General features: G+C 43.7%; 1 protein-coding gene across 1 annotated transcript in view; it reads left to right on the top strand.

Annotated features, from left to right (window-relative positions):
• LOC110521535 (glypican-5) overlaps positions 1–14,275 on the top strand; it is a 143,546-nt gene that overhangs the window by 71,645 nt on the left and 57,626 nt on the right. The window contains exon 7 of the mRNA XM_021599137.3: positions 4,135–4,255. Within this exon, the coding sequence (XP_021454812.3) occupies positions 4,135–4,255 (121 nt within the window). The remainder of the gene's footprint in view (positions 1–4,134; positions 4,256–14,275) is intronic.

The following is a 14,275-nucleotide window of genomic DNA, read 5'->3' on the forward strand; positions in this document are numbered from 1 at the left end:
AACAGAACTCATATGGCAGGCAAAAACCAGAGAAGAAATCCAATCAGGAAGTGGGAAATCTGAGGTTTGTAGTTGTTGAACTCAGTTCCTATCGAATACACAGTGGGATATGGGTTATTTTGCACTTCCTAAGGCTTCCACTAGATGTCAACCGTCTTTAGAACGTTGTTTCAGGCTGCTCATATGAAGGGGGGCCGGATGGGAGCTGTTTGACTAAGGGGTCTGGCAGCAGCCTTGTTCTCAGTGACGCGCATTTCACATGAGAGGTAGGTCTTGTTCCATTGCTTTTCTACAGACAATGGAATTCTCCGGTTGGAACATTATTGAACATTTATGATAAAAACATCCTAAAGATTGATTCTATACTTAGTTTGACAAGTTTCTACGACCTGTAATATAACTTTTTGAACTTTTCGTCCGATTGGACCTGAACGCGCGTTTGGATTTGTTTACCAAATGCCCTAACAAAATAATCTATTTGGACATAATTGATGGACTTTATGGAACAAATCAAAAATGTATTGTCGAACTGGGATTCCTGGGAGTGCATTCTGATGATGATCATCAAAGGTAAGTGAATATTTATAATGCTATTTCTGACTAATGTTGACAGCGCAAAATGGCGGATATTTCTTTTGGCTGTTTTGGGCTCTGAGCTCCGTACTCAGATTATGCTTTTTCCATAAAGTTTTTTTGAAATCTGACACAGCGGTTGCATTAAGGAGAAGTTTATCTATATTTCCATGTATAACACATATATATTCATCAACATTTATCAAGAGTATTTCTGTAAATTCATGTGGTTCTCTACTGAACGTAACACGCCAATGTAAAATGAGATTTTTTTATATAAATAAGAACTTTACCGAACAAAACATACATGTATTGTGTAACATGAAGTCCTATGAGTGTCATCTGATTCATTTGATCTCTATTTCAGCTTTTTGTGACTCCTCTCTTTGGCTGGAAAAATGGCTGGGTTTTTCTGTGACTTGGTGGAGACCTAACATAATCATTTGTAGAGCTTTAGCTGTAAAGCATTTTTGAAATCAGACACTGTGGCTGTATTAACGAGAATTTTATCTTTAAAATGGTGCCTAATACTTGTATGTTTGAGAAATTTGATTTATGAGATTTCTGTTGATTTGTATTTGGCGCCCTCCAATTTCATTGGCTGTTGGCGAGGGGTTCCCAGACAGGTTAACAGCACTGGAGAGGTGACTTACCCCTCCCAGGTATCTCCGCTTCCGCAGCTCACTGGGGCCCTTAGTGTCCTGCCAGGTTGACCCTCCAGCTGGACAGTGACATCAGACACAATCTTTGATGCGCCAAAACTATATTTCTGAAGCACTGTGGTCGAGATGCTTGCTGGATTCAACGTGCTGGCATCTTCCTGGGGTCCTGCTGCTCCACTGCTGTACTCTCTGGTTTGCTGAAGTACAAAATACTCTGCTTCCCTCAGTGGCTCCATCTCTGTTGAGTGATGTGCCAGAGACACACTTGGGTCATCAGATAAGCTGCTGCAGGGGTTGGATTGAAGTTCGCTCCCAGAGGATTCAGTGTGCATGTGAAGTGCTCACGTAGTGACTTCAGGAGGACCTGTGCCAACTGTTTTGCAATAGTAGTTGACTGTGTGCCTCAATATTGAGAAGGCACAACACCACATCAGACAGCGGCTGGCTGTCAGATTGAAATTGTTCGGTGTGGATTGCGAACGGCATCAGCAACTTCACAAGCTCTTCTATCTTGACCGAGTCATGCTTCTTGCTCGCCCTCTGATTTCTTCCCTGTTAGCTAGTGAAAGTGATGCACAGGCTAGTCCTATTTGAACATTTATCCGCCAGATTCGGAAACTTGAAAACCTCATTAGAAAAAAAGCTTGAAAATACAGTTTGCTTTTTGCACAAAGTTCATGGCTTTTACTATATTTTAGTTAGTTTTGCAGTCAAAGATAATAGTTTCAGTATAGTTTTAGTTTTTCAAATGTTTTTCATTTTTATTTCAGTTTACTAAATTGTTTTTCCAATTGTCGTTTTTATTTTAGTTTCAGTTTTTGTTCACTATAATAACCTTGCCTCCAACCCGCTCCATTTGACTTCCTATTTAATCATTTACAGTGCACTTTGGAAATGATTCAGACCCCTTCCCTTTTTCCATATTTTGTAATATAACAACCTGTAAAATGCATTAAATTTTTCCCCTAATCAATCTACACACAATACCCCGTGACGACAAAGCGGAAAATGTTTTTTAAAGATTTTTGTCAAAAATAAAAAACTGAAATATCTTATTTACATAAGTATTCAGACCCTTTGCTATGAGACTCGAAATTGACCTTAGGTGCATCCTGTTTCCATTGATCATCCTTGAGATGTTTCTACAACTTGATTGGAGTCCACCTGTGGTAAATTCAATTGATTGGACATGATTTGGAAAGCACACACCTGTCTATATAAGGTCCCACAGTTAACGGTGCATGTCAGAGCAAAAACCAAGCCATGAGGTCGAAGGAATTGTCCGTAGAGCTCCAAGACAGGATAGTGTCGAGGGGAAGGGTACCACAAATGTTCTGCAGCATTGAAGGTCCCCAAGAACACAGTGGCCTCCATCATCCTTAAATGGAAGAAGTTTGGAACCACCAAGACTCTTCCTAGAGCTGGCCGCCTGGCCAAACTGAGCAATCGGGGGAGAAGGCTCGGGTCAGAGGTGACCAAGAACCCAATGATCACACTGACAGAGCTCCAGAGCTCCTCTGTGAAGATGGGAGAACCTACCAGAAGGACAACCATCTCTGCAGCACTCCACCAATCAGGCCTTTAAGGTAGAGTGGCCAGACAGAAGCCACTCCTCAGTAAAAGGCACATGATAGTCTGCTTGGAGTTTGCCAAAAGGGACCTAAAGGAAAAGATTCTCTAGTCTGATGAAACCAAGATTGAACTCTTTGGCCTGAATGCCAAACATCACACCTGAAGGAAACCTTGCACTAACCCTACAGTGATGCACGGTGATGGCAGCATCATGCTGTGGGGATGTTTTTCAGCGCAAGGGACTGGGAGACTAGTCAGGATCAAGGAAGGATTAACGGAGCAAAGTACAGGGAGATCCTTGATGAAAACCTGCTCCAGAGCGCTCAGGACCTCAGACTAGGGTGAAGGTCCACCTTCCAACAGGACAACGAAACTAAGCACACAGCCAAGACAACACTGGAGTGGCTTCGGGACAAGTCTCTGAATGTCCTTGAGTGACCCAGCCAGAGCCCGGACTTGATCCCGATCGAACATCTCTGGAGAGAGCTGAAAATTGCTGTGCAGCAATGCTCCCCATCCAACCTAACAGAACTTGAGAGGATCTGCAGACGAGAATGGGAGAAACTCCCCAAATACAGGTGTGCCAAGCTTGTAGCATCATACCCAAGAAGACTCGAGGCTGTAATTGCTGCCAAAGGTGCTTCAACAAAGTACTGATTAAAGGTTCTGAATACTTATGTAAATGGAATATTTCAGTTTTTTATTTTCGATACATTTGCAAAAAAATATACAATAACTGTTTTTGCTTTGTCATTATAGGGTATTGTGTGTAGATTGCTGAGGGAAAAAAATATTGAATCAATTTTAGAATAAGGATGTAATGTAATAAAATGTGGAAAAAGTCAGAATGCACTTGATGTCAGTGAAGAAGGTCGTCTAAATTCCATGGATCCCTATGGGATTCCTGGGTCAGACATCACAACTCACCACTCTAGGTCAGCTTCCCGGCAGAGCTGGGCTCTGAGGCTGAATCACACAGCTCATTGTGCTCCGCAGTTCTTTTGATGAGAGAATTTTTTTTAAAGGTCATAGTTAATCACTATAAAACAGGCTAGAGGAATGGCTATCTGTGTAAGCAGGTTCAGGGGTGGGTGGGTGGATGGACCTCACGACATGCAGACCAAAGTGCTGAGCAGAATTCTTTGCCATTGTTTTAAATGGCTAGTGAGCTTGGCCATTCAAACTCGAAAGTCATTGCCTGTGTACTCTCACACAAATACTTTCATGTGTTACTTTCATCAACAATACATCAATATTTCAAGTCATTGTGCTACATAATTGTTTGTATTAAACTCTCCATTCTCTCTCCCATCTCGTCCCTCCTCAGTTATGTGGGCCGTGTTGTGGGTAATGGCCTTCAGGCCCAGAAAAACAACCCAGAGATCAAAGTCCGCAGCATCGACCCCATCCTGGTGGGAGCTAGAGACAGACTAGAACATTTCAAACGGGTATGTCTCACTACCACTGTTTCTCCTTCCGTTTGACATGTGACTGTAAACTTGACCACTGATGACACCAAAATGTCAGTTACATACCATTCTGATACTTCTTCTGCAAACTTAATCATATTCCTATTTCAGGTTTGGACAGAAATGTTGTATGAGGACAAGTGTTGGAGTTGTATTCAGGGCAATTATCTGCAGGCATAGGGATCTATCACACATCTCTAGTATGCAAACAGCTGTGTGTCCTAGGGCCATGCCTGTTGCACTATATTATCGAAGATACTGGTAACGAACGCAAGATATCACATCGGCATTGTTTCCAATGGGAGCAACTGAAGCATAGTGGGCAGAACAAGCAAGGATGTGGGCAAGGCATGTGTTTCCATATTTACGTTTGGGAATTTACGTTTCTGTAAATTGTGTGTGTGAAATACAGTGGGGCAAAAAAGTACTTAGTCAGCCACCAATTGTGCAAGTTCTCCCACTTAAAAAGAGGAGAGAGGCCTGTAATTTATCATAGGTACACTTCAACTATGACAGACAAAATGAGAAGAAAAAAAATCCAGAAAATCACATTGTAGGATTTTTAATGAATTTATTTGCAAATTATGGTGGAAAATAAGTATTTGGTCAATAACAAAAGTTTATCTCAATACTTTGTTATATACCCTTTGTTGGCAATGACAGAGGTCAAACGTTTTCTGCAAGTCTTCACAAGGTTTTCACACACTGTTGCTGGTATTTTGGCCCATTCCTCCATGCAGATCTCCTCTAGAGCAGTGATGTTTTGGGGCTGTTGCTGGGCAACACGGACTTTCAACTCCCTCCAAAGATTTTCTATGGGGTTGAGATCTGGAGACTGGCTAGGCCACTCCAGGACCTTGAAATGCTTCTTACGAAGCCACTCCTTCGTTGCCCGGGCGGTGTGTTTGGGATCATTGTCATGCTGAAAGACCCAGCCACGTTTAATCTTCAATGCCCTTTCTGATGGAAGGAGGTTTTCACTCAAAATCTCACGATACATGGCCCCATTCCTTCTTTCCTTTACACGGATCAGTCGTCCTGGTCCCTTTGCAGAAAAACAGCCCCAAAGCATGCTGTTTCCACCCCCATGCTTCACAGTAGGTATGGTGTTCCTTGGATGCAAAACAGCATTCTTTGTCCTCCAAACACGACGAGTTGAGTTTTTACCAAAAGGTTATATTTTGGTTTCATCTGACCATATGACGTTCTCCCAATCTTCTTCTGGATCATCCAAATGCTCTCTAGCAAACTTCAGACGGGCCTGGACATGTACTGGCTTAAGTAGGGGGACACGTCTGGCACTGCAGGATTTGAGTCCCTGGCGGCGTAGTGTGTTACTGATGGTAGGCTTTGTTACTTTGGTCCCAGCTCTCTGCAGGTCATTCACTAGGTCCCCCCGTGTGGTTCTGAGATTTTTGCTCACCGTTCTTGTGATCATTTTGACCCCACGGGGTGAGATCTTGCGTGGAGCCCCAGATCGAGGGAGATTATCAGTGGTCTTGTATGTCTTCCATTTCCTAATAATTGCTCCCACAGTTAATTTCTTCAAACCAAGCTGCTTACCTATTGCAGATTCAGTCTTCCCAGCCTGGTGCAGGTCTACAATTTTGTTTCTGGTGTCCTTTGACAGCTCTTTTGTCTTGGCCATAGTGGAGTTCAGAGTGTGACTGTTTCAGGTTGTGGACAGGTGTCTTTTATAATGATAACAAGTTCAAACAGGTGCCATTAATACAGGTAACGAGTGGAGGACAGAGAAGCCTCTTAAAGAAGTTTTTACAGGTCTGTGAGAGCCAGAAATCTTGCTTGTTTGTAGGTGACCAAATACTTATTTTCCACCATAATTTGCAAATAAATTCATTCAAAATCCTACAATGTGATTTTCTGGATTTTTCTCTCTCATTTTGTCTGTCATAGTTGAAGTGTACCTATGATGAAAATTACAGGCCTCTCTCATCTTTTTAAGTGGAAGAACTTGCACAATTGGTGGCTGACTAAATAATTTTTGCCCCACTGTAACTAAATTTGTCATTGCACTCCTTCTAAAAGACAAAGGGTTAAGTCTATAAAGTGTACAGTGTAAAGATTGAATTGAGATCAATTGTTTCATCGAAGAAAATTAGCAGAATGTGAGCCAAGTTTAATCTAACTCCATTTTCTCACACTTCCGCCACTGGATTTCCTCACATTACAATATTTGGTTTTGAGTGGAAGTTCCATACAGATGCTTCAAATTTATACATCCTGTGAGACATCTGGCTCCTTCTTCTGTCTGTGATATTATGTTGGTTGATGTCTCTGAGTTAACATTGGACCTGGGCCTACTGTCCTGTTCTGGGTTCTGATGAGTCAGTGGAGTGGACAAGACCTTTCTGTCTGGTCACACACTCTCATCTGGGCCCATGGCACTGGGATGCACCAGGTCAGAGGTCACAGATGGCGTGTCGTCACTGAAATGGTGATTGTAATGCCTCCAGGGATAGCTGCTCCCCATCATGTGAAAGAGGGATTAAGAGGTGATGGATAGGCAGACCGATGTATGCAGAGTGACACACCCATGGTAAAGGGAATAGGGGAGTTCACATCCTTTCCACTTAGATGCTGTTCACACCAGTCATGGTAAATAGCTTTGTGTGTTATTAGACATTTTTTTATGCCTTTTTTATTGCTCGGTGCTCGGTACAAATCATGCCATTGGAGGGTATTCAGACGTGCGTCTCTGGAGGACTGAGAGAGAGGAACAGCCATCCAACTAGCTCAAAGGCCTGTGGACATGCCAGACAAATCTGACCAAACTGTCCTTGTGGACCCATCACAGATACTTAGATAGATATTAAATCAGCCAGTTGCACCCCTTAACCGCTCAGGCATTCACTGGGGCATTCACTATGAGAATGGAACAAAATAACCCACCAATGCATCATAGATAAAGGACCTCAATGCAAAGCATCTTAGATCATGGAGGAGGCTGTGGGATCAGCGAGGAAGGAAGGAGGGGTCACACAGTGTTCTGTATGTTTTATTCAGTAAATTATTCTAATCCTGTCTGGCTGCGACCTCCTCCCTCCTCCCCCTTCCTCTGCTGTGTTTGTCTCTGGGGTAATTGGTGGTGTCTCGGGGGCCTGGCCTTGTGCAAACAGCCCTGTCCCTCTGATAGATGCAGTGTGAACCCAGTGCTCTTAATGGCTGGATGCCCATGGAAGCGCCAGCGATTTCACAGCTGGAAAAATCTGTCCCTCAGCGACATGAAGATAGACATTGCATAGGAGTTGCATTATGTCTGTTTCATAATATGTTTTCTGCTTATGTCATTCCCTACACCTCGAAGTCTAAGAGTTCAAATCATGTTTTAGCTGTTGACCAAGGTGAGTGCTTAGAGCTGGAGGTGGGTATTTCTTTAGGTCTTCAACCTGAGGAACAGTGTACCAATTCAACACTTCAGTAGATACAGAAGAGACACAAGTAGCATTGAAGCCAGATTATTGTTATGTAAATGTCCTTTAACCTAAATGTTCCTTGAGCTAGAAGCCAAAACAAATTTCTCCTCAGCCTCTGGAGAGGCTTTATGCAGACTGCAGAGTCAGAGGCGCTCAGGGAATAGTCTCTCCTTGCCTGGCTGGTCTGCCAGGAGCTCTGTTCTGACTTTTGTGGGGCTGAAAAGTTACCAGTAGGGCTGTGACGATACCAGTATCGCAAAAAAACATTTAATGGAACATTTTTATACACGAGGCTGACCAAACTTTTTAGTCCTTTAAATACCTGATGTATGTAAAATATTGTGTTCTATAGCTTGGAAAATAAATGTCACCCAGGATGACAACATAATGATGCTTGTTTCCAACATTAGGGCTGTTTTCCTAAAGAAGTTACATCCGCTCCGTGATTTGTTTCCTTGCCACGATACTAACGAGTATCGCGATACTGGTATCATCCCGGCTCTAGCTACCAGACCCGTTGAGTCCTGTTGTGCTGTGTTTGTGTCTCTCACCCAAACTCTACCCACTGTCTCTCTCTGTCACTCTCTTTCGCTCTCTCTGGTACTATATTTTTCGGAAATTCTTTCTTTTCATTGCACATTTGTTTTCCTTTCTCTCTTTAACCGTTGTCTTGTCTATCACTCAGAGTTATGGTTATGGTGTGATGACTTCCGGCGCCGACAGAGATGGCCGCCTCGCTTCGCGTTCCTAGGAAACTATGCAGTTTTTTGTTTTTTTACGTGTTATTTCTTACATTAGTACCCCAGGTCATCTTAGGTTTCATTACATACAGTCGAGAAGAACTACTGAATATAAGATCAGCGTCAACTCACCATCAGTACGACCAAGAATATGTTTTTCATACAGGAACTCAAATCCTTCTGTTCACCTGATTTAGAATTCCTCACAATCAAATGTAGACCGCATTATCTACCAAGAGAATTCTCTTCAATTATAATCACATGTTTCGTATTGCGTCAGACAACAACATTGACGAATACGCTGATTCGGTGTGCGAGTTCATTAGAACGTGCGTTGAAGATGTCGTTCCCATAGCAACGATTAAAACATTCCCTAACCAGAAACCGTGGATTGATGGCAGCATTCGCGTGAAACTGAAAGCGCGAACCACTGCTTTTAATCAGGGCAAGGTGTCTGGTAACATGACCGAATACAAACAGTGCAGCTATTCCCTCCGCAAGGCTATCAAACAAGCTAAGCGTCAGTACAGAGACAAAGTAGAATCTCAATTCAACGGCTCAGACACAAGAGGCATGTGGCAGGGTCTACAGTCAATCACGGACTACAGGAAGAAATCCAGCCCAGTCACGGACCAGGATGTCCTGCTCCCAGGCAGACTAAATAACTTTTTTGCCCGCTTTGAGGACAATACAGTGCCACTGACACGGCCTGCAACGAAAACATGCGGTCTCTCCTTCACTGCAGCCGAGGTGAGTAAGACATTTAAACGTGTTAACCCTCGCAAGGCTGCAGGCCCAGACGGCATCCCCAGCCGCGCCCTCAGAGCATGCGCAGACCAGCTGGCCGGTGTGTTTACGGACATATTCAATCAATCCCTATACCAGTCTGCTGTTCCCACATGCTTCAAGAGGGCCACCATTGTTCCTGTTCCCAAGAAAGCTAAGGTAACTGAGCTAAACGACTACCGCCCCGTAGCACTCACTTCCGTCATCATGAAGTGCTTTGAGAGACTAGTCAAGGACCATATCACCTCCACCCTACCTGACACCCTAGACCCACTCCAATTTGCTTACCGCCCAAATAGGTCCACAGACGATGCAATCTCAACCACACTGCACACTGCCCTAACCCATCTGGACAAGAGGAATACCTATGTGAGAATGCTGTTCATTGACTACAGCTCGGCATTCAACACTATAGTACCCTCCAAGCTCGTCATCAAGCTCGAGACCCTGGGTCTCGACCCCGCCCTGTGCAACTGGGTACTGGACTTCCTGACGGGCCGCCCCCAGGTGGTGAGGGTAGGCAACAACATCTCCTCCCCGCTGATCCTCAACACTGGGGCCCCACAAGGGTGCGTTCTGAGCCCTCTCCTGTACTCCCTGTTCACCCACGACTGCGTGGCCACGCACGCCTCCAACTCAATCATCAAGTTTGCGGACGACACTACAGTGGTAGGCTTGATTACCAACAACGACGAGACGGCCTACAGGGAGGAGGTGAGGGCCCTCGGAGTGTGGTGTCAGGAAAATAACCTCACACTCAACGTCAACAAAACTAAGGAGATGATTGTGGACTTCAGGAAACAGCAGAGGGAACACCCCCCTATCCACATCGATGGAACAGTAGTGGAGAGGGTAGCAAGTTTTAAGTTCCTCGGCATACACATCACAGACAAACTGAATTGGTTCACTCACACAGACAGCATTGTGAAGAAGGCGCAGCAGCGCCTCTTCAACCTCAGGAGGCTGAAGAAATTTGGCTTGTCACCAAAAGCACTCACAAACTTCTACAGATGCACAATTGAGAGCATCCTGGCGGGCTGTATCACCGCCTGGTACGGCAACTGCTCCGCCCTCAACCGTAAGGCTCTCCAGAGGGTAGTGAGGTCTGCACAACGCATCACCGGGGGCAAACTACCTGCCCTCCAGGACACCTACACCACCCGATGTCATAGGAAGGCCATAAAGATCATCAAGGACATCAACCACCCGAGCCACTGCCTGTTCACCCCGCTATCATCCAGAAGGCGAGGTCAGTACAGGTGCATCAAAGCTGGGACCGAGAGACTGAAAAACAGCTTCTATCTCAAAGCCATCAGACTGTTAAACAGCCACCACTAACATTGAGTGGCTGCTGCCAACACACTGACACTGACACTGACTCAACTCCAGCCACTTTAATAATGGGAATTGATGGGAAATGATGTAAATATATCACTAGCCACTTTAAACAATGCTACCTTATATAATGTTACTTACCCTACATTATTCATCTCATATGCATACGTATATACTATACTCTATATCATCGACTGTATCCTTATGTAATACATGTATCACTAGCCACTTTAACTATGCCACTTTGGTTACATACTCATCTCATATGTATATACTGTACTCGATACCATCTACTGTATCTTGCCTATGCTGCTCTGTACCATCACTCATTCATATATCCTTATGTACATATTCTTTATCCCCTTACACTGTGTACAAGACAGTAGTTTTGGAATTGTTAGTTAGATTACTTGTTATTACTGCATTGTCGGAACTAGAAGCACAAGCATTTCGCTACACTCGCATTAACATCTGCTAACCATGTGTATGTGACAAATAAAATTTGATTTGATTTGTCTCGCTTTGTTAGAAGTGTCCTAACAGGGCTCTATGTGCCCAAAATCTTTATCTAAAGTTGGTCAGTGTTATACAGATAAAGGTTTTAATCTTTAGCCAACATTATTCACAATTACTATATTCTGGTTGAGTCAATTCTTAGGTTATCTGGAGCCAGTTTGAAGCAGAGTATACCCTGTGAAACCATCAGATCACCTCCCATGCTTGGTGTGAGAGCAAGGATTCCCCTGTTATCACCCCAGACTAATTCGATAAGCAATGACCATGTCGGCTGTTAGCGGGGAGTTGTAAAAAGAGGGATACTTGGTGTCCAGCCCATTGTTCCAGATGTTTCTGGGAGGGGATCGGGGAGAGAGAGAGGAGAGGCACACAGCTCATCTGGCCCTCTGGGAGCCATTTCACTTCTGTCTCTTATTACTTCATTAAAAGCAGACGTGACTGGGTTTGTTTCTGTGGGCCGGCCCAGCCTGGCCCAAACAGAGCAGGCTGTCTCTTCAAAGCAGCCAGAGGCTGGGAACATCTATCAGAAAGGTGGGGAGGGGAGTGGAAACCTAAGGAGTCAATGTAAGCACTTTGAGGTGGCTAAGAGCTCAATGTGAGAGAGAAAAGTGATTTACAGGATTACATGTGTTTTATGGCCGCTGTACCTGAGGGGAGAGAGAACGTTCACAACGTTCACAGACAGTGCCAGTGTGCTTGTTTTTTTAACCCTGACTGGGACCCTGCTCGCCTCTATAACTAACAAATCACACGCAAGAGATTATATTATGACTGTTAGATTTTCCCCATGTGTACCAAGGTTAATTTGAAAGGGAGGAATCTTCCGCCCCAAAGAAGGATCTCATTTGATTTCCTGAAGAAGGCATTAACCTTCCTTTTTGGAGTTTTTTTCAAATGTCCTCTACTTTGAAATAATAAAGAATCCTCCATGGATTTCAGAAAGCCTGGATTTATTTGCTGTGATAGCTGCCCTGGTGAGGTCGAAGTCGAGGCTTGATCTGGCTGACATTGCATTGGTTCCTTTTGACCCGGTCTGGACCAGAATCATGTTCTGAATAATGCAGGAAATACACTGTGGGTTTTCACAACATTGCAGCATCTGTCTTAAAACATTAGCTATGTTGGCCTAGCCAAGTGTCTATCATAGTACAGCGTAAAATCCCGAGATAACGTGTAGAAAGAAAGAGAGGAGAGAAAATTCTGCAGTTGAAATCAGTTCTTGACTGTTTATCCCAGTTGGTGGGTCAATTAATCATGTGGAATTAGCATCATTGAAAAGCACACTCAGCAAATTGAGGTTGAGGCTGACTACTTTTACACAGTTCTCTTTTTTCTATGATAATTTATGCATGAGATTTATCTTCTACGATCAAGTAATGTGCACGCTCCCCGTGCCCTGTAGGTTCTCATTAAAAATGATTTATGTATCTTTTAGTTATTAAGATTTGTAAGATATGTATTTTTGTGCATGACAATATTTTATTTTTTGTCTGTTTAAATATTACTGACTAGCCATGAGACTGGGGGTGTAACGGTTCACCAAACCCACAGTTCCGTATGTACAGTATCAGACCTCAGGATAAGACCCAGAGAGTTTGAATCACAGATGTTTATTAACAAAACAGGGGGCAGGCAGATGACAGGTCAAGGGCAGGCAGAGGTCAGTAATCCAGGGCAGAGTCAATAAGGTACAGAATGGCAGACAGGCTCAGGGTCAGGACAGGCAGAGGTCAGTAATCCAGGGCAGAGTCAATAAGGTACAGAATGGCAGGCAGGTTCAGGGTCAGGACAGGCAGAGGTCAGTAATCCAGGGCAGAGTCAATAAGGTACAGAATGGCAGGCAGGTTCAGGACAGGCAGAGGTCAGTAATCCAGGGCAGTGTCAGACAGGTACAGAACGGCAGGCAGGCTCAGGGTAGGCAGAGGTCAGTAATCCAGGGCAGTGTCAGACAGGTACAGAACGGCAGGCAGGCTCAGGGTCAGGACAGGTGAAACAGATCAGGGTGTGACATACATTGTCTTCAGAAAGTTTCTTGACTTTTTCCACATTATGTTGTGCTACAGCCTGAATTTCAAATGGAATTAATTCTGATTGTTTTGTCACTGGCCTACCCCCATAATGTCAAAGTGGAATTATGTTTTACAAATTAATTTAAAAACCCAACACAAAACAGGCTACCTAAATATGGTTCCCAATCAGAGACAATGACTAACACCTGCCTCTGATTGAGAACCATATCAGGCCAAACATAGAAATAGACAAACCAGACACACAACATAGAATGCCCACCCAGCTCACGTCCTGACCAACACTAAAACAAGGAAAACACATACGAACGATGGTCAGAACGTGACAATTTTTGAATGACTACCTTCATTTTTGAATGACTATTTTAATTTCTGAATAACTACCTCATCCCTTTAAGGTCCTTCAGTCGAGCAGTGAATTTCAAACACAGATTCACACCACAAAGACCAGAGAGGTTTTCCAATGCCTTGCAAAGAAGGGCATCTTTATGGTATTGTGTGTAGATGGGTGAGAAAAAATATATATGTAATCCATTTTGAATTCACGCTGTAACACAACAAAATGTGGAATAAGTCATGCGGTATTAATACTTACTTGCCGCTTTTTGGGGTAACAGTTTGGTTTCGGTACAGCACGAAAACTAAATGCCATTCACAATGCTCCTGGCATTGTCTGATGCCGCGTTTTGAACCATGTAGAAGTCGGAAATACCAGTTGGATGCATTCATGTGATTTGAACTCGTTGAGAAACACTGATTGGCTAATGGCCAACAAGCTGCCTCAACCATCAACTACATGTACAGCTATCATGCTTGTAAACAAATTATAGAGTTCAGAAACCACATTAATAGATTACTTTTTATAATGTTTTGTTTTTGGATTTAACTACCAGAAATGACATTTCCTTGGTAGGTGACATCAGAGGTCGTCACCATGTGGGAGAAGTGGGTGCTAAGGATGATAGACGAGTTTCCCAGTAGTAATTACCAGTTGGAGGGCCGTTCAAATGGATTTCCACTTCTACCTTGGTTACGAATGCACCATGACACTTCCTCCTTCGGTGCCAGATGTGCACTTGTTACTCTGTAGCCTAGTACATCTCCCACTCCATGGTAATGTGATTGGCTATCACTGTTAAGTAAGCACAACACAGGGTGCAT

Source organism: Oncorhynchus mykiss, chromosome 4 (assembly GCF_057628025.1).
Source record: "Oncorhynchus mykiss isolate SJ-2025 chromosome 4, ASM5762802v1, whole genome shotgun sequence".
Lineage (NCBI taxonomy): Eukaryota > Metazoa > Chordata > Actinopteri > Salmoniformes > Salmonidae > Oncorhynchus > Oncorhynchus mykiss.